This window comes from Montipora foliosa, chromosome 2 (assembly GCF_036669935.1).
Source record: "Montipora foliosa isolate CH-2021 chromosome 2, ASM3666993v2, whole genome shotgun sequence".
In the NCBI taxonomy this organism is placed as follows: domain Eukaryota; kingdom Metazoa; phylum Cnidaria; class Anthozoa; order Scleractinia; family Acroporidae; genus Montipora; species Montipora foliosa.
The window spans coordinates 24,247,286-24,266,800 of record NC_090870.1 but is presented as its reverse complement, the minus strand read 5'-3'; the positions used below and the strand labels follow the sequence as shown (position 1 = coordinate 24,266,800).

The window sequence follows — 19,515 nt, the reverse complement described above, 5'->3', positions numbered from 1 at the left end:
GTAGCCACTTTTGATTTTTAATGTTAAGGTACTAAAATAACAGGTGCATGAATGACAGTGTCCCTTTAAATGGTCCCTGTTAGATGGATATTTGCGTATGTGCGCTCTTCTTTTCCCATTCTTTGCAATGACAATGGACATTGCCGATGTACATGTAAGAAATCAACCAATCAGCTACAAAAAGTAGCATAATTATTGCAAATTACCTCATTAAAGCAATAAATTCCTGAGAAATGGCAGTCATTTGCCTGATGTACTGACTAAGAACAGAACAGTGGTATGCTGCAGCTCTTCTTGTTACAGTCTAAATAATGACACAGAAAAAAAAATCATAATAATAAATAATAATTTAGAATTTATATAGCGCTTATAAAAACATCCTTCATTAGATGGAGATAGGGATAAACTCTTGTGTGTTTGTCTCAAAGTTTAACTACATGAAAATTTCTTTGCAAAGGAAGCACTTTGCAACCTCTTCTTCATCTCACTATGAACACTAATATAATGGTACAGGTATATATTGTCATATTTCACTGGCACATACCACACATTCTTCATGATCTCTGATCTGTTTGATCAAACGAGGCATGTCTACTTCTAAATGCCTTAAGATTTGGAGAGCCAAACACTCAACAGACTGGCTGCTGGACGTCCAGAAACTGACTTTCTGCCTTGGTGGAGAGGCGATGATTTGAAGTATTGGCAGCACAAGGAAACAGCAATTGACATCCATAAATAGACTGGAGCCTGAAGTTTGAGATTCCATCATCGACAAGCCTTGAAAATAATAACAGGGAACAATTAAATTATGTTATCGCAGCTTAAGATGTGATTCTTTGCAGGGTAAATCAGAATTTTTCCTGACTATCCCTAACTAAACGCTGACAAAAAAAATACTTAGAAAAAACTCTTAATTTATTAACCAGGGTTAACATATATCCTGTGGTTCAAATTTGTTCTTGGTTTTAAATTTTCCAAGCCATTGATTTTTCTTTGTCTAACATTCATTAAGATAATCATAATCTGAAGCAAAGGAAAAATCAAAATTGCACAAGTTAGAAAAATGTTTAATCCAAAGAAAAGCTTTTATCACTGTAACAATAATAAATATACACGAACCGCCTCATGCACTATACACTTGTGAGAATTTCTGCTTTATCTGGTAAAAACTAAAGTATACATGTAAGAGTTAAACCGTAAATTGAACTGGTACACAGTATTATAAGACAGAATGTAGTTAATCTCTACAGTGTACTACTATTTTATAAGCATTAAACATGTACATGTACTGTAGCTTCTTCCTGACTGCTGTAATCACGTTTTCATTTCCAGAAAAACTTTTACTTTGGTTTCCACCTACAGTTTTTGCCTTCAACTTATTTTTCCAGCCAAATTCCATAAGCCATTGTCGAGGCTTTTGGTTCATTCCAGATGACTGTAAATCATTGATTCTCAAAGAAGATTAGAAGAGTTCAGATTGCAAATCATGTAGTAAAAGTATTTTTTTTTTAATAAAGAAAAGAAATAACACACTTACAGAGCTGCATAATGTGGATATGATAATGTTGAGGACATGTTAAAAGAAGGCTGCTGAGAGTTGGGAAGACACATAACTGAGAAAAGGCCTTTCAATTGAAAAATAGGTACAAAAATTATTGTTAGTAAACATGGGATATACATGTATCAGAGCAGGATATGGTGCGATTTTTCTTTAATCCATTATAATACGTACAATTCAAAGGTAAGTTGAGTCTCAACTTGATCCTCAACACTCTATTCTGGGGTCTCAAGGGTCAAGACTGCAGTTTCAAGAAGAAACTCTTAATATTAAATAACTATTTGCTAACTAGAGTCAAACAAGTGAAAATAAAATTCTTTTTGAAGAAAGAACAACAATCAGTAACATGCAATAATTTCAATATCCAGTCATTCCTACAGTATATGTGGATGTCCATTTCAACTATGCTCCTCCAAGGTTCACCAAGAAATCAATAAGCCCCTTTTTCATGTGAAAGGTCACAAGCTGTACAAGCTTATCATCTCTCCGAGATGCCAATTAACCTCTGGAGACCTAAGAACTGGAGATTTTTTTTCATCCATCCCAACTCAAGACTTGATTCTCACGGATCAAGAATCAAGTCTAGCTTGACGTCTGACTGTCAACTTACCTTTGAGTGGCCACACTGTATTATTTGTACAAGATATGCTGTGCATGATAATAAATTTATGATAAACACAACTCCAATCTGTCAAAATAATGGTCAACCAAAATTATACTGGCAGGTTTTTATGAAAATTCATTTACCTGGGGGCAATATTTTTGAATTTCTTGCAACAACAGAAGCGACATTGTCATGTCTATACCATGGGAAAGACTCTCCCAGCACAGAGATAACAGATGGTTCACAATCAGCTTAAAACGGGGTTTACCTGAAAGACAGAACTATGACCATGAACATCTTTGGTGACTCATTTCAGAAGTGAAAGCTTACAACTGGATATTACAAGGAAAATAAACATTGTTAAGGGGCCTCCTTTCAGTCCAGAGAGTGAGATGCACTTGCAAACAGTTTTACCCACCAATGGAGGCCATTTTAGGACTGAATACATAGGTTAACTTAACCAATGTTTTTAAGTGCCATCACAGAAACTTGTACAGCATCTGTTCACCGATTTAGATTTAGATTCGCATGTTTCTTTAAAACCATATAATGATATTATTGTCTCAACCCTGAAGGTTTGGTTTAAATCAAGATATCACTCTCCCCCTTTACCATAAAAACAACTGAAAGTTCTTTAAACATAAGCATATAGCCACAGAGGCAAGATTGACTTGCATCAAGCTTGAATTGGATGAATTACGGCAAAAGGATCATAATGCATACAATACATACATGTACAAATTGTATTTCAACTCAACGGATGAATTTTCATGAACATAAACACTAAAAACACCTCAAAAATCTGGGCGTTACTAAACACAGGAATGGAACGGAATATACCGGAATAAACCAGATATGTCGGAATGAGGCAGAATGACACCGGAATGAGACGAATGAACAAGAATGGTACCAGAATATACCGAAACGAGCTGGAATGACAATGGAATGACACACAAATAAAGCGGAAAATACCAGAATAAAGCAGAATATGCCGGAACAAGGCAGAATGACTCTAGAATAAACCCGAATGACACCGGAATGAGACGGAATAAACAAGAATGGTACCGGAACGAGGCGGAATGACAACAGAATAAAGCAGAATAAACCAGAAGGTCACCAGAATCAAGCTGATTAGCGTGGACTGGAATGACAAGGAAAAAAAAGTAATTTTTATCATTGTAGACTGTGAAAGAATAAGTGTTGCAGAATAGAGAGACTGCAGACAGGAGAAAAAAAATTAAATGAAAGGGAAAGTAACAAGGCTTGGAACGAGTCACGATATGTTCTCACAATTCTTCATGCAAATAAATTACATGTATCAATGATCAATCTTTTTTCTGTCCTTCTGACTTCCTTCTTCAAACAAGAAAACACTGCGTTCAGGTTCAATAGCAATATTGTCAACAATCGGGAAGAGAAAAAGAGTCTTCCGCCTGTTTGTGCGAATCTATTCCGTATATCTCCATCATCTGTGGGTTGTGGGAAGCAGGCATTAGCAGCAACGGTAATTAGTTTGTGGTTCACTGAACTTGATTGTGATTGGTCAATACACAATAATTATTCTTGACCTGTCAGAATGAAATAAAAATGTTCACAAGTTTTCTGACTCACACAGTCAAAGCTGCCTTCGAGATCCATAGACAAAACAATTAGAATTTTTCTCTTGCATGCTACTGTACATGTATTTCTTCACGAAAAAAATGTTCCTTCCATAAGAAATAATCATTCATATTTACCTCGTTATTGAAGTGTTCCAAATGTTACAAAAGGCAAAAACACATGCAATTCCCTTACGGAATCAGGTGACACAACAAAAGCTGACTCGGTTGGCGCTAACTAAAGCACCAAATTTTGGCATTTTCAGGTTCATTCCAGTATATTTCGCTTTATTTGGGTGTCATTCCACCTCATTCTGGCGTCATTTCAGCTCGTTTTGGTATATTCCAGTACCATTCTTGTTCATTCCGTCTCATTCCAGTGTCATTCCCCTGTCATTCCGCCTCATTCCAGCATATTCCGGATTATTTCGGTATATTCCGTTCCATTCCGTTCCATTCCAGTGTTTAGTAATGCCACAAAAATCTTAACCGGTCTGTAATCTTTAATGTAACAATGATCAAATTGGAAAGTTGATATCAGCTGATTAACAGGCTCAGATTTTGCACTGACCACTTGATCAATCCCTGGATTTTTTTAACCCATTTGCAATACCTTTCTTAAGTTTGCATCACTATAAAGCAATTTTGACTACTAATTAATCCACTACTACATGTAAGTCCCTTCATATGCCAGTCTGACCCAATTAAATATTTATGTTGCATATCAAATTACCACTGCTGATGTGATCCTTGTGTTCAAGAAGCCAGTTTGTCAAGGTATGTACAAGAAAAATTGTTTCCGTCAAACATCTGCTATCAATCTGTGAAATACAAAATGTAAAAATCAATAACCAGTATTTGCAAAAATTATCCTGATTCTTCATTGGTTCACATCATGATTAAACACAGGGTCAACATACAGTAAAGTGTATTACAAAAGTGCAAAAACAAAAAAGGTTTTTAGCATCAAGAATTACAGCACTAGCTGTACACAGCCCATGCTAACCTGGTAGGAAGGTAGAACAGATATCAAGAAATCTATAATGCAATCAGCAAGCTGCTTTTTGTGATAAATTCCTTTGTGGAACTTGTCATCATTTTCTTCAGGAAAGAAATATTAAGCACATGATTCATGTGTACAGCACTCATATAAATCATGATAATCCAGAGAAAATTTTAATATTACAGTGTGACGCGCCTTACCGTGGCCAACTAACAAAGTTTTTTACAAATTGTCCGCTAATCTGGATGTGTGAATTTGATGACAGACACGACTCCTTGTAAAGTTCGCACAGTTGTCAGCTGAACACCGTTGCATGGGTTGTCGAGTTGACATATTTACACTTAATCATTAAATGTGAAAGTTTGTTGGGAGACCACGGTAAGGCGCACTGCACTGTAAACTTTCTACAAATTAAAAACTTAATGATTATCTATGACATGTTTAATAAAAATTAATAATACCATATCAACATGTCTAATGTCCTGGATTATCTGGGCAGCAGGTACAAAACACAGGTCACAGGTCACAGATCACAGGTCAATCTGGCAAGCATGAATGTTTGATATTCTGTTTACATTAACACAGTGTGTAAGAGAATATGGCTTCCTTTAGTGAGATTCCAATCCCTTTGAAGGACAGTAGGATAATTTGTCAATAATAGACCTTTTTCGCTCGTACATTTTGTTTTCCCAATACAAATCATGTGATAATACTCAGGAGGATTGGTCCTTTGTTTTGCTCATTAAAAAGAGTGCATGCAGGCATGAATATCTCTGCATGCACTATTTTGGATCGAATTGATGCAGCAATAATATCAAGAACACTCATAAAAATAGTAAATCATCAGATGTCAAATCTCCGGAAGTTGATGTCTCTGTGTTTTCAGTGTTGATAACTTGTAACATTCCAACATGCCTTAAATTGGCCTGCACCAAACAGGAAATACTATGCACTGATGAACATTCAGTTACATACATGTACACCACCATACCTAGGCAGCATCTCAAAAGAGTGCTAGCAGTCTGTAAAAGAGCTCTATGAAGCTGTTGTCTCACAAGTTGATCAACTGTAGGTTTTGGATCCTGAAGCACAAACTTGAAAAAAGGTTCTATCATCTGTATAATGGCTTTTGGCTCATCATTACTAGAAAATGAAAACCAAAAACAAAAGTCCCTGCTATTTTTATTTGGATGCATACCTTCTGCGGCCTTATGCGCCTCCTGGCGCGGAGAGATCTAAGTGCTAAGTGCTAAGTGCATACCTTCTGTCCTATACAACCCCTTTATGCCAGTTAATAGCAAGAGTTTTGACAAGTGTGCACATTGTTACTGCAGGCCATCAGGACTTAATACAAAAATCATCCCTCTGTTAGCAAAGTTAATGAATGAAAATTAGCTGTGTCCACAAGAATTTTAAAATTCTTAACTGACTGGGAATATCAAGTACATACCTGTCAATGAGCATACAACTCACATGTTGAATCAGACTTGCTGCATAATCAGGACGGCTTGTGAGGACAGTAATAAATGGATGGGGAGGAGACCTGTAAATGTATAAAACTACTACATCAATGATAGTCAGGTCGCTAAATACATGAATCAAATTGTTAGCCCATTGACTCCTGAATCAAGCAACCCCCCCCCCCCCCACCCCTCAATTGACAAGTAAATCGTTTGGCCTAAGACAGCGTAAATCTACTGTATTAAGTCTCAATCCTAGGAGCCAATGGGTTAATTAAATAACAATAGAACAAATGCACTGTACATGTAACTGATCACAACCTAAATTGTATCAAATTTTCTGTAAGTTGCACATAACCAACAAAATAATATTTAGTATAAAATTATTACATGTAGGTATTAAATTAATATTATCATTGAGATGATAATTACCTATTAAGTTTATATTATTAACCTTTTTTGCGATTGAACATTTTTTTTTTCAAACAGTTAATAAATCCTAAAGGTTATTGAATATTTCAAAAACGCACAAAAAGTGTTGTAAATTAGCAGACAACATGAGTCAAACTGTAAAATTATTGATAAGAAGTAAATGTGCCTCTGGGTAATCAAGAATCAAAGGTTATGCCAGTCATGTTGACAAGTTTATGTTTTAAGATCAAGTTCATGAATCAAAATATTTTATCAGAATTTGCTGGAATTGTATGTCATTCAACTGAATTGTATTTTGACAACAATTAGGAAAAAACAATCCACCATACAGAGTGACTTGTTCTTCAGCAATAAACAGGGTTAACAATTAAGCTGACAGCAAGCACAGATATGTAAGACTACAAGTTTGACAGATATAAACAAGTCTACCTGTCTGCCTATTTGAAAATCAATGATTGTACATCTAGCTCTACAGTGTATGTCAATAATATTATTATTGATGTTATCATCTTAGACTAATAAAAGGCATCAACATTGACAAGATCTTAAGTCTAGAGGTTTGAAAACGTTTTTTCAAGCAATTTTAAAGGGGACATAGTTTTTGAAAGGATGTACTTGAATGTAGAGATTGTTAACTTTCACAGTTGAATACTAAATGTATAACTATTAGAGTCAGCCAAAAAATAATCATTTTATTTTAACTTACCTCAGGGTAAACATGCATTTGTATACAATGTGATTAGTCGCACACTGATATAGTTGAAAGGTCAACAAAGAACTCACAGCTTCCGTTATTCCATTCAAATTTCTGTTAAAATAAAGTGATAAAAATTACGACTCAAAGAGAGTTTTCAGACTTGTAAAACTGAAGCACTCATGTTGGTTTTTTTTCCACAACAAAATTCCACAATCAAACAAATATTCTGATGTTGCTTTTTCGCAAAATTGAAAATTAATTTGACATAATGGCAGTCTCTGCAAATCCAGAGCATTATGGACTACTCTTTGAAATTGCACACAAATATCATAACACATTCAGGAACTTTCAAATTAATTTTTTTACTTGCACAAATTATATTAAATTATTACGAAACTACTTTCTGCTTTGAGACGTTTTGGAGTTTCCAACCAGGACAACTCGATCTTGTCAGTATCAAATAGAATGCATTCTACTGTACACTCACTAATCATAACAGAGAACTGTGAAACACAATTTTAAAGGACAATGGTCATAAAAAATAAGTTCAAATTAAAAGTTAGAATAATGGCAACACAAAGGTAAACTTTTTCCATTATCATCAATGATTTCAATTTTGTGTATTATCATGAGGCCAGGGGTTTTGTCCGAGGGTGGGTTCTCCCACCACCAGCCTCAAGCTGGGCAGCCCCCAGCCAGTAAGGTGCCGCCCCCTCATTGCTTGCCTGCTCTACTTGGTGCGTAGAGCTTAGGGGACACTCCCAACAAGCGAGCAAGTACTTGCAACATGCAGTCAAAAGTAAAAAACTACAAAGACTCCAGCTCTTCGAATCACAAGCTGGAACATTTGCACCATGTGCACGCCCTGGTCTCTCCATTGACCTTCAGCTAATGGATGACTCCCGCAACATCGCCATCATCAACAAGGAGCTGGCACGACTCAACAATGACGTTGCCTGTCTCCAGGAAACCTGGCTGGCCAACAGTGGGTCACTTATAAAAAGAGACTACACCTTCTTCTGGCAAGACCTGTCCCAGGACGAGCCAAGGCAGTACGGCGTCATTTTGCCGCGAGCAACTCACTGATTGCCACCACAGAAACCCCCTTTAATGTAATGGGGCCTCGAGAATTCTTGCCCTTCCCACGAAAACGTAGGCGGGCTTTGTGAACATCATATCTGTCTATGCCCCGGCTCTGACCTCCACCCCACAAACCAAGGATCAATTCTGCAAGGCTCTGCAGGAAACACTATCCAGAATCCCACGTTCCGAGGGCATATATTTGCTAGGTGATTTCAATGCTCACGTTGGGACTGACTGGCAAGCATGGCCTACCTGCCTCGGCCACTTCAGCCTCGGCAGGATGAATGAGGACGAGCAGAGGTTGCTCGAACTCTGCTGTCACCACGGCCTCTGCATCACCAACAGCTACTTTAAGTGTAAGGAGCTGCACAAAGTGACTTGGAGACACCCTCAGTCCCACCACTAGCACCAGCTAGACCTCGTAATCACTAGGAGAGCAGACCTCAGCAGTGTCCTTCACACAAGAAGCTATCACAGCGCTGAATGAGACACAGACCACTCGCTCGTTGCAAGCAAGGTCAGGCTGAAGCCCAGAAAGATCCACCACGCCAAGACCAAGGGTCGCCCCCGCATCAACACCTGTGACACTTCTGACCCTGTTAAGGCTCAGAGCTTCGCTGACAGCCTCCAGGAGAAACTTGCTGTGCAACCAACAACCAGCAACCCGGATGCCAAATGGTCTCACCCCCGTGATGCCATCTACGACTCAGCCATGGCTGCATTTGGCAAGAAAGGACGCAAGATTGCTGACTGGTTTGAGGCTTGCTGGGAAGCCAGTCACGGAGGCCAAGAGGAAAGCGATGCTGGCTCACAAGCAGAACCCTTCCCCAAGCACACGCAACAACCCTTCAAGCAGCTACAAGCAGTTGCAAAAAGAGTTGAGACACTCACTGTTAATAACCGTACAATGCGTGTCATTCAAGTCAGCGCATCTCCAACCCCCCTTCCCCCCCAAGCAAAGTTGTTTCTATTTCCACTTGGCACTCAGACTAAGGGGTATCAACATTGAAAAAGGGGAGGGGGGAGGGAGGGGCATTCAGCCTTTTCTTATGAACTAGAAGAGGGGTTTTAGGAAGAAGAGGTGGATTTTCCATTCAGTGTCTCAACCTTTTTGCAATTGCTTGTAGGAGAAAGGCCCACCAGACCGCCTGCCACTGTGCCAACGAGTACTGGCAGAACCTATGTGCCAAATCCAGCTAGCAGCAGACTGTGGCCACGCAAAGGGGATGTATGAGGGCATCAAAACTGCCACTGGCCCTACAAGCGTCAAAACAGCCCCGCTCAGATCAAAGACTGGCGTGGTCATCACTGATTAGAACATGCAGCTGCAGCATTGGGTGGAGCATTTTCTCGAGCTCTACTCAACCCAGAACATTGTCACAGACACTGCCCTCAATGCCCTGCCTGGGTTGCCATTCATAGAGGAGCATGACAATACGCCGACACTGGAAGAGCTCAGCATAGCCATCGATGGTCTCACCTGTGGCAAGGCACCAGGGAAGGACGTTATCCTGCCGGAAGTTTTGAAGCTTGGGAAGCAAACCATACTGTAACCACTTCATGAGTTCCTCTGCCTGTGCTGGGAGCAAGGTCACATGCCCCAAGACATGAGAGATGCCAACATAGTCACCCTGGACAAGAACAAGGGTGACCGTAGTGATTGCAACAACTATCACGGCATCTCTCTTCTGAGCATCATTGGCAAAGTCTTCGCTTGGCGCACCTTGACCCACCTGCAGAGCCTCGCTTCACAAGTCTACCCCCGAGTCACAGTGTGGCTTCAGAGCTGCGAGGTCCACAGTGGACATGATCTTCTCCCTCCGTCAGCTGCAGGAGAAGTGTCGAGAGCAGCAGCAGCCATTGTTCCTCACCTTCGTGGATCTCAACAAAGCTTTTGACTTGGTGAGCAGAAGCGGGCTCTTCAAGATCCTCCAGAAGATTGGCTGCCCTCCATAGCTCTCAGCAATCATCACCTCCTTTCACCAGGACATGCAGAGTACGGTCTGCTTCAATGGGGCCACCTCCAATGCCTTTCCAGTCAGTAGTGGAGTAAAGCAGGGCTGTGTCCTTGTTCCAAACCTGTTCGGGGTTTCTTCTCTATACTGCTCCGGTATGCCTTTGTAGACTTTCCAGAAGGTGTCTACAGTACGCCCGGAAAAGGTCAGACAGCAAACTCTTCAACATCGCCAGACTCCATGCCAAAACCAAACCTTATGCTTTAACATGCCACAGCGAGGAGGGCCTTCAACATCTCATAGCCAAGCTGTCCCACACCTGCCAGAAGTTTGGGCTAACGATCAGCCTCAGGAAGACCAACATCCTGGCGCAAGGTGCTGAGTCCCCCCCCAGTCATCACCATTGACAACACAGAGCTGGAGGTCGTGGACACCTTCACCCACTTGGGCTCTACCATGTCAAGCTCACCTTCACTCGATGCTGAGATCAGCTTCAGGATCGCCAAAGCAGCTGCTGTCATGGCCTAACTCAACAAGTGAGTGTGGGGCAATGACCTGTTGAGCGAAAGGACCAAGATGTGCGTCTACCAAGCTGGTGTCCTGTCAACTCTCCTTTATGGCAGCGAGTCATGGACGACCTATGCCAGACAAGAGCGGCGACTCAACCAATTCCACCTCCGCTGCTTTCGGCATCTGCTGCACATTAGGTGGCAGGATAGAGTCCGAGGTCCTGGAGCGCACTGGCTCACTGAGCATGCCATCACTGCTCATTCAGCGATGCCTTCGATGGCTCGGCCATGCACATCGCATGGAGCCTGACTGCCTGCCAAGAGAAATCCTTTATGGAGAACTGCAGGAGTGCTTCTGTCACGTGGGTCGACTGCTGCTACGCTACAAGCCTAGGAGATCATCAAGTGAGACTTGCGATCCGCACTAATCGACACCAGTGCATCGGAGGACATTGCCAAACCGAGATACATGGCGGCAAAGTGTCAATGCGGGGGTTTCAAAGGCGGAAGCGAACGCTAGAGTCCAGGCTACATGCAAGAGAGTGGCGATGAAAGAACGCGCAGCTTCTGCACGTGATTCCACAAGGCACGTCTGCGCTACCTGCAAAAGAGACTGCCACTCCAGGATTGGGCTACACAGTCATACAAGATCCTGCCCAAATCCCCAGCACTAACCATTACCTCTTTGAAACGAGGATGCCACTACTACTATACACAGTGACTGTAAGAAGAAAATTTTTAAGGCTTTTATAAATACCACTTATAACAGGATGATTAACACCAAATAAAATTTGAGAAATAAAAATTGTACAGTGATTAGATATGAACCTTGCGGATGGAATGGCATTTAAGAGTCCAGAGAGTACATAATCAAATTCAGCATGACCATCAAAAACCAGTTGCAACAAGCAAGAACAGCATAATCTGTTGACAGCTTCTGATTTCTCTTCAATCATCTCCCATACAAGCTTCAAATCAGGAATCTGAGACAAAACCATTTGAATCAATTTTATAAACAAAAATCAAATCTCCCTGCAACAATTAGGTTTAATCTTGAAATATATACCTTTATGGCAGCTATATTACTGCTGCTACAAAGATGGATTAGGATAAATTAATTACTTTATTGCAGCAACAAGCTCTCTGGGTCTGACATTAAATTTCAGATTGTGATAATTAAAGCCTATAACTAGCAGTTTCATCATTTGCTCTTGTTTTAACCTCACAATGCAATGAAGTCCCAGTGGGGTGACAACCAAAATAATGATGATGAGAAACAGCCAGGAGATTTGGTATTTACAAAAACTGACATGTCAAGGGGAGAAGATGGCTTGAAGTGCACCTCAACTCAAATATTAAAAAATCTTCATTTCTCAAATAAATCTTTTTACTAATAACAAGAACGTTTTTGCCTAATGAGCTTTCATGCCACTCTTTATGACAATGCTGCACAAGGTATGTAGCAGGTAACTTTATTTAACTCCCAGTGGCCACTTAGACTGTAGATTTTACTGTCTAAGACTAATGCCAGACAATTATTTGTCCTCTTCAATTGGGGCCCCCTCGGGCTTTAAAGGGTTAAGTTAGACTTCACCTTTGAGTGAGCTTTAAATGAGAGGCATGGTTCTCCTCCTGATGTAAATTTTACATAACAAAAATAATGGTTTAAATTGGTGTTTTCAAAGGACATTTGCAATGCAAAGCAGTTCGTGAAGTCCAATGAAAAATACACTCAGTGTACATCCATGCCAGTCACAGCTCGTTTTTAGTTCAAATAAGTGTTAGTATAGATCCCTATTACTTTAGTGAACAGGTGCAAAACATAAATAGCAGAATTTTCATCAAAGGAAAATATTTGAGTAAAGGTACACTTAAAGAGAGAAGCTACACGTACCATAGGCAGCCCAAGCTTGCATTACGCGCAAGATGTGACTGTCAAAGCGTCACATCAACGACAACACTGTTCTAGACAATTTTTTTTAATTAGTTTCACAACAAAGGAGGAAAGAAGCAAAAATTTATCAATGAATGAACGAAATAAAGTACTGTAAGTTAACTCACGTTTATTTTGTTTTGTCTTTGTCAAGCTTTTTTTAACTGTTTTTTAAAATTAAAATTTGGGACATTGTCATTTGAGAGGATGTCGTAATCTTCATAAGACAACGTCAAGGCTGGACACAGCTATTCACAAAGAAATGGACTCACTGTAAAGCGAGTTCACCATGCCGTTTTTCCTTCCAACAAAAAGAGCATAGTTTGTGTTCCACCCTGTCTGACCAGCTTGCTGAAAGCATTATCCTTTCAGCTCGAATGAGAAAGATTTCCTTCACATTTTCACACTGGACAGTTGTCTGCCGATGCTTGTGCTTGTCTTTTCGACTATAATGTGGGCAAGATCCCTAATTTCAGTTCTGTAGTCGAAAAGACGAGCACAAGCATCAGCAGACAACTGTCTGGAGTGAAAATGTGAAGGAAATCTTTCTCATTCAAGCCGAAAGGATATTAAATGCTTTCAGCAAGCTGATCAGACGGAAGAACACAAACTATGCTCTTTTCGTCAGAAGGAAAAATGGCACAGTGAACTCTCTTTTCAGCGAGAAAAAAGGCTTTCAAGTACATGTACATTTCTCCATGAGCCTTGACTTTGTCTTCGGAAGACAACAACAGAATCTCAAACAACAACATCCCAAAACAGTTTTAAAAAAGCTCGAAAAGACAAAACAAAATAAACAAGGTGAGTCAACTTACTTCATTTCGTTCATTCATTGATAACTTTTCGCTTCTTTGCTCCTTTGTCGTGAAACTAACCCAAAAAAACCAAAAAAGAATTGTCTAGAACAGTGTTGTAGCTGACGTGACGCTTTCACGTCTCGCGTGTAACGCGGGCTTGGGCCGCCTATGCATGTACATGTACAAGTTGTCCAACTGAATTCATTTTACTGACCTCCGGACTTTTATCATTCAGGACTGTTCCAGGTGTCATCTTATTTACAATACTTTCATAAAGCCTCAAGGTGGCCTGCTGCATTCGAACGACAATACAATTAAAACAAATAAAACTGAACGACCGGAGACACAAATGCATATGAAGCAAATTTAAAGTGACGCTTGCGAGCTATACGCGGTGTAAAAACACACGTGAAACTCAAAAATGACGTTCTGTGTAAACTGAAGTTAATTATAGCTCAGGAAACAAGTATAACCTTGTTAGGTTTTTACGCCAAGAGAACGCCCACGATCGATAAAGGTTGTTATGAAGAAATGCTTTATACTAAAATCCATAAAGCAAAATGTGGCTTGGAAATAAGCCGCGACCTCGTATTCTGGAGTAAAGTCATACGCTATGTACACTGAATGCAGCTCCTTGAAAAACTGCGTTTACCAAAAATTGATGATACCTGTTGCTGATGGAAATGATTTGAAAAAGTCAGTCTTCTGCGCTGTTCGTCCGCCATCTTGAAAATTAGTAAAGCCCACGTCCCTTTGTGTCAGTGGTATATACTTTGTCATATTTTTTGGTCATGTTAGACTAAACATAATCTCCTCAAACGAATTCGCCATATTTGATTGGTAGCGTCATTGTAATTTTTTGTTGGACGGAATGCCCAGGCAGAGGAAAGTCCCTGCAAGATTCCGAGGTGCGCATTGTTATAATAATACCATCCTGTTTTCCTTATTTTATGTTTTATGTTTTCAAGGAACTAAAGCAATCGTAAAAGTTTCAAGGTTTGAAAACAAAGCCATTAGGATAAGCTTGTAAACAACGAACTACTTATAAGCGATATCATTTCACAGAGAAAAACCCTTAGTGACATGATAAAAACATGAACAACGCAAAAACTGAAATTCATCAACCTACATGTAAGTTTAAGGTGATCTGAAACCAAGCTATGTTCAGTGAACATAATTCACGTGAGTTAGCTTTAATATGAGTCAATTAAAAAAGTAGGTGAGTTGCACGGAGCAATTCCTCCCCATCACATAGGTCGACAAGGACATTGCTTCTTTTGTGTTCCATCCAGCTTTTATTTTTGTCTATTTCCATACCAGCCAATTTTTTTTGGAATCAGAGGCGTGGCATTCTTATGTTAATAGTGCCAGGACCTTTTTTGTTGAAAACTAATAATTTCCAAAGACGTCCAAAGATTTCCGATGGCATACCTTTTCCATGGGAAACTGGTAACGGGTAAAAGGGTGAAGGGTAGTCAGATTTCTACCTAACTCATGAATCCACTATGGGAAAGGAATCTTCCTTTGATGCACCATAATATAAGTGCTGATACTTTTTCGGATCATCCCAAAGAAACGCCATTTCTGAGTTGATGTTGGCCTCTTTTTTGAAAATGATTCAGTCCTCTTGTAAAACCATTGAAATGGTAGTGGTTGAGCATTTTCGTCCAAATCAAACTCTTGAATGATTTTGCTAGAAGATTTGTTTTGAAACGGAGCAAAACAACAAGTCGCAAATGGGCTTTTGCAACGCACATGGTACGTGCCTTGAAGTACATGTAATCTCAGCTCTAGGCAAAAAGAAGCTGCAAGAATGGTCTAGAATTCTTCACAGTAAATTGCTTGTAATTAGTAAGTACATGTACATGACAATGAGAAACAACAGTCATTTAGACTGCGAGTTGTCGGCCTTTCTTCCTCATTTCCGACATGCAGGTGGAAATAAAAACATTATTCAAATTTCAGGCTACCAGCTCGCAAGGCATGGGTCGCGCTCATGCCCGCATAGTCTAGGAGAAGAAAGAGACTGCTCGCAGTCTAACAGTCATTAGGAACACATGTATTTCTAGGACCATTTAACTAATTTTAGCCCCAGAAATGAATGATGCAGTCTAGAGAGTGATTGCTTTATTTGAAAATCTATAGATGGTGCTAATCCAGATGAAATAGAGGGAGAAGGAGAAAGCAGTGGATCAAACCCAGAAAGTCCACATAAGAAACAGAGAAAAGAGAGTTCAGGCTCATCAGATCTTGCCAGTCCAATCACGGCACCTGCACCCCAACACTATGGAATGCCACCATTTGCATGTACAACAGCCGAAACTACTACTCATTCACTCACCATGGAGGTAAAAACAAAATTTATTATTTTGAATCTTCATTATTTTATATATGGCTTACATCCATTAATTGAAAGGAATGTTCTCAATCTTATGTCTCCAAGTTTTATCCAATGGTATCACACAACAGTTTCATCAATTCATTACCCCTTCAACCCCTCAAGGAGTGGCGTTGATAACTTATTCTGATGTCTAATGCCAGAGGACTTAACTCATCAGAAGAGAACCCTTTAGTGGCAAAAGAGTTAATCCTGGTAGCAAAAGTCACCCATCGATCAAGAGAAATGCTCTAATTTCCATGTGTCCTGCAGAGGTCAGACTGCAACACCAGGAACTCCATATCCTGCTCTTTGCAAAATAGTGTGTGTTCTTTAATACCCCTCAGAGTTTATGAACAAGTGTTGTATAATGACAAGGCCTTCAGCTTACAGTCCTTATCACAGAAGTCTGCACTTCTAAGAAATAACAAAGAGCAACAGGCAACTCAAAAAGCTTCTTTTCTCTTGTGGTTAATCTTTTTCAGGGAACTCGAGAATTGAGCCGACCCACAGATTTACGGTTAGACCCGGTGTATCCCTGTGGTATCTGCAAACGGGAAGTAAATGACAATGATGATGCTATATTCTGTGAGACAGGCTGTGCTCAGTGGTATCACCGAGTGTGCACAGGATTGACTGAACTAGCATATGATCTGCTTACTGCTGAAGAAAATGCTGAATGGGTCTGTGATAATTGTATCGCAACTAAAAGTATTCCACTTGTCAAATTGAAGAGTTGATCTTAGTGGATAATACACAAGTGGTTTGAAAAATAATCATCGCTAAGTAAGCATGAACTGATGAGCTTTAGCTAAGCTCATACCCATTGCCAGGAGACAGCTGGAATGTCATGTACAAGTTCTTTGTATTGCAGATGGGTGGTACATGTACTTGTGTTACACCAAGAGACCTTTTGGTGTCACCATATCTTCAAAATACTTTACAAACAAATTGGTGGCTGTTGGCATAAAATTAATGACATGAAAGATTTTGCCATACTGATTTTGTTTGCCTTTTTTGTAAATTTTGGGAAGTAAATGGTTCCTACATCTGCAATGAACAGTCTCAAGTCCTATGCAAGAAATTGAAAGCCAATTTTTTTTTCTCTATTTCCCTTTTTAATATTTAAGTATTTTTCATAGTTTATTTTAAAATTTGTTGATGCTTTTCATGCATATACACGTATGAATTAAAGTTATGGATGCGTGCAGGAAGTTTTGAGAGCAGCAGAGAAGCATGAGAGTTGCTTAAGGAAATAGCCGAGAGCAACTCTAGCTTTTCGAGGGCTCTCCAAACTTCCCTTGAATCAATAAATAATTATTATTCTTTTATAACATGTCAACAGGAAAAGTCGTTTCAATGATTGAATTCAAAATTTAACACTCTATTGGCAAACTGAAAACACACCACCTACAGTACATTGAAATTGCTGAAGAAGTGCCCAGAACGTTTGATCTCCTTGAAAAAGAACTGACTGTTGCTAAAATGACCGTAAAAAAAACACTACATGTAGTCAGTATATGAAAAAATTGAAAAGTTTTTTAAAAAGATTTTGTTCTATTTAACACATCATGGTGATCACCCTACTGAATTTCTTGGGGGGAATTGCATATCTATGTTGTGATAAAGTTTAAACTCTTGTTATAATGATTGATTTTTTTAGCTTTATTCTTTTTACCATTTGTTAATAATCTGATATAAGAACGCATTAGGCTCTGGCTTGCATTGCAGAAGGTGGGCACCACTTGCTGACTAAAATTTTGCTTCAAAAGAGCTGGTCATCTACAATGTACAATACAATGATTATCGTGATTATGCATACATTTATACCACTACCACATAATGGATGGGAAAAAATTTAATGCCTTCGAGGCATGACCTTCAGTTATTCATATAGTAAGTAAACTTTGGTCACCAATAATTCATGTTACTCACGACACAATATAAAGTTGAATTTTCTTGTTATTTTCAGTGCATGAATACGTATTAGCTGTAAAATATCTTATAACCTGTGTTCTAAGGGCTTATATCAATTTCAAGAGTTCTAAAAATATAGTTAATAATTTTTGCCTAATTATGAATGGGATGTTACATTTTATTCTCTTTCCTATAATACTAATTTTGTTAGAGTTATTATCAGTAAAGTCACTGTGGCATATATCATCCACAGAATCCTTTTAAAATGTTTGGCAAGTGTGAAATGTAAGAATGGTATTTTATGAAATACCAAATAATACAAAATCTCTGTTGACGCAAATGCACCTAGCTTGTATGTTTTGTTTTCCCATTTCAGACCATGTGATGTTCCTAAGGGATTTACATAAGTTATGCATAGATATGCACATGCGTAAGATTGACATTTGAAAGAAACTGTTCTCTAGAGTAACATCACATGGTCTGAAATGGGCAAACAAAAGGAGTGAAGTAATTCCACAGGTAGCCCAAGCTCTACGATTTGTGTTCACCTTTGTAATGTAACAGTGGTGCACGTCACATAATTTGAAAATCATCATCAACATGACCTTTAATTTGCATAATAGGGAAGATATCTGTTTACAAACATTGCTTTGTTATTCAAATTGTCAAACACAGGAACCAAACGTCCTTTATATCGAGAACCAATGATGCTCTGGTTGACACATGAATGACAATAGGTGACAGCAAGGATATCTTCCTTATAGCAAAGGCAAAATTGAGAATCATTTTTCAATCAAATTTTCTCACCTGAACTCCTTTGTAGTTCCTTTTGTCTTTGTGTGGTTTCCAGGAGGATTTGAAGCTATTTCGTGGAGTTTCTGTTCCAACTGGTTCTCTCTCTATTATACCTAATAATACAAAGCAGTGCAAGTGAGAAAATGGTTGTGAGTTCGATTCAACCCTGGTCAGGTTTCTTCTCTGTCCCTGCATGGGCTTGTTTCCATTACAATGGCGAACACTAAGATGGATTACATTGAAATATATCGTAGTTCTCTAAGTTACACTCTCATACTTCTGTTCCAATGTAATTGCTGTACGGTCAATATTTGAAAAAATATATCCTTTTTTGTAATTGTTAACTAATGTTTTGGTATAACTCAAATGTTTGAAAAAATATTGCACCGTGATTGAAACTGTCAACAGTAGAACTGTGCACCTTGGTAAAATTCGGGGCGCATACATTACCAAAATTAATAACCCACAATCTCGAATATGTACTAATGAATTTATTCTGCGTGTTCTTTCTTTTTTGATTCATTTGCCTGTCACTTACACCAGAGGTGCTGCTGAAGAAAGTAAAGAAGAGACTCCTTAATCGGAAGCGTATCACCACTGGTGCTGTTGTGATTTTCATTCCCCACAACCATTTGATCTCAATTTCAAGGTCTTCATACTTAGATAGTTTTTCGGTTACTTTTACTGAGGTGTTCCAGTCAGTCGGGATGGACATGTCAATGAGAAGGCAAATTTTTTTCTTTTTTGTTTTTGATGACAATATCTGGTCTGTTTGCTTTTATCTCACAATTGTCTGT

At 39.1% G+C, this 19,515-nt stretch overlaps 2 protein-coding genes across 4 annotated transcripts in view; one reads left to right on the top strand and one right to left on the bottom strand.

The window, feature by feature from the left end:
• The window catches only part of LOC137992725 (focadhesin-like), a 48,075-nt gene extending 33,695 nt beyond the window's left edge, over positions 1-14,380 (bottom strand). Inside the window, exons 1-12 of one of the 3 annotated variants that reach the window (XM_068838217.1) lie at positions 14,103-14,380; positions 13,844-13,921; positions 11,728-11,882; positions 7,362-7,463; positions 6,214-6,306; positions 5,755-5,906; positions 4,767-4,861; positions 4,494-4,581; positions 2,306-2,430; positions 1,538-1,625; positions 545-777; positions 207-304 (exon numbers count right to left, since the gene is read on the bottom strand). In XM_068838217.1, coding sequence (XP_068694318.1) covers positions 207-304; positions 545-777; positions 1,538-1,625; positions 2,306-2,430; positions 4,494-4,581; positions 4,767-4,861; positions 5,755-5,906; positions 6,214-6,306; positions 7,362-7,463; positions 11,728-11,882; positions 13,844-13,882 — 1,268 coding nt within the window. In that variant the 5' untranslated portion in view covers positions 13,883-13,921; positions 14,103-14,380. The remainder of the gene's footprint in view (positions 1-206; positions 305-544; positions 778-1,537; positions 1,626-2,305; positions 2,431-4,493; positions 4,582-4,766; positions 4,862-5,754; positions 5,907-6,213; positions 6,307-7,361; positions 7,464-11,727; positions 11,883-13,843; positions 13,922-14,102) is intronic. The other 2 variants (XM_068838215.1, XM_068838216.1) reach the window with 2 other exon arrangements.
• A 60-nt stretch (positions 14,381-14,440) lies between these two features.
• On the top strand, positions 14,441-17,971 carry LOC137990591 (pygopus homolog 1-like). Its single transcript, XM_068835727.1, has 3 exons — positions 14,441-14,537; positions 15,775-15,977; positions 16,492-17,971. Exons 1-3 carry the CDS (start codon positions 14,501-14,503, stop codon positions 16,744-16,746), a joined length of 495 nt encoding a protein of 164 aa, XP_068691828.1. The 5' UTR covers positions 14,441-14,500; the 3' UTR covers positions 16,747-17,971.
• The last annotated feature ends 1,544 nt before the right edge of the window (positions 17,972-19,515 follow it).

Bases quoted from the DNA above. Each gene is read 5' to 3' on its own strand.
- LOC137990591 (XM_068835727.1), top strand. From the start codon at position 14,501: ATGCCCAGGCAGAGGAAAGTCCCTGCAAGATTCCGAG. The intron at 14,538-15,774 runs GTGCGCATTGTT...GAAAATCTATAG, and splicing joins AGTCCCTGCAAGATTCCGAG to ATGGTGCTAATCCAGATGAA. The intron at 15,978-16,491 runs GTAAAAACAAAA...AATCTTTTTCAG, and splicing joins CTCATTCACTCACCATGGAG to GGAACTCGAGAATTGAGCCG.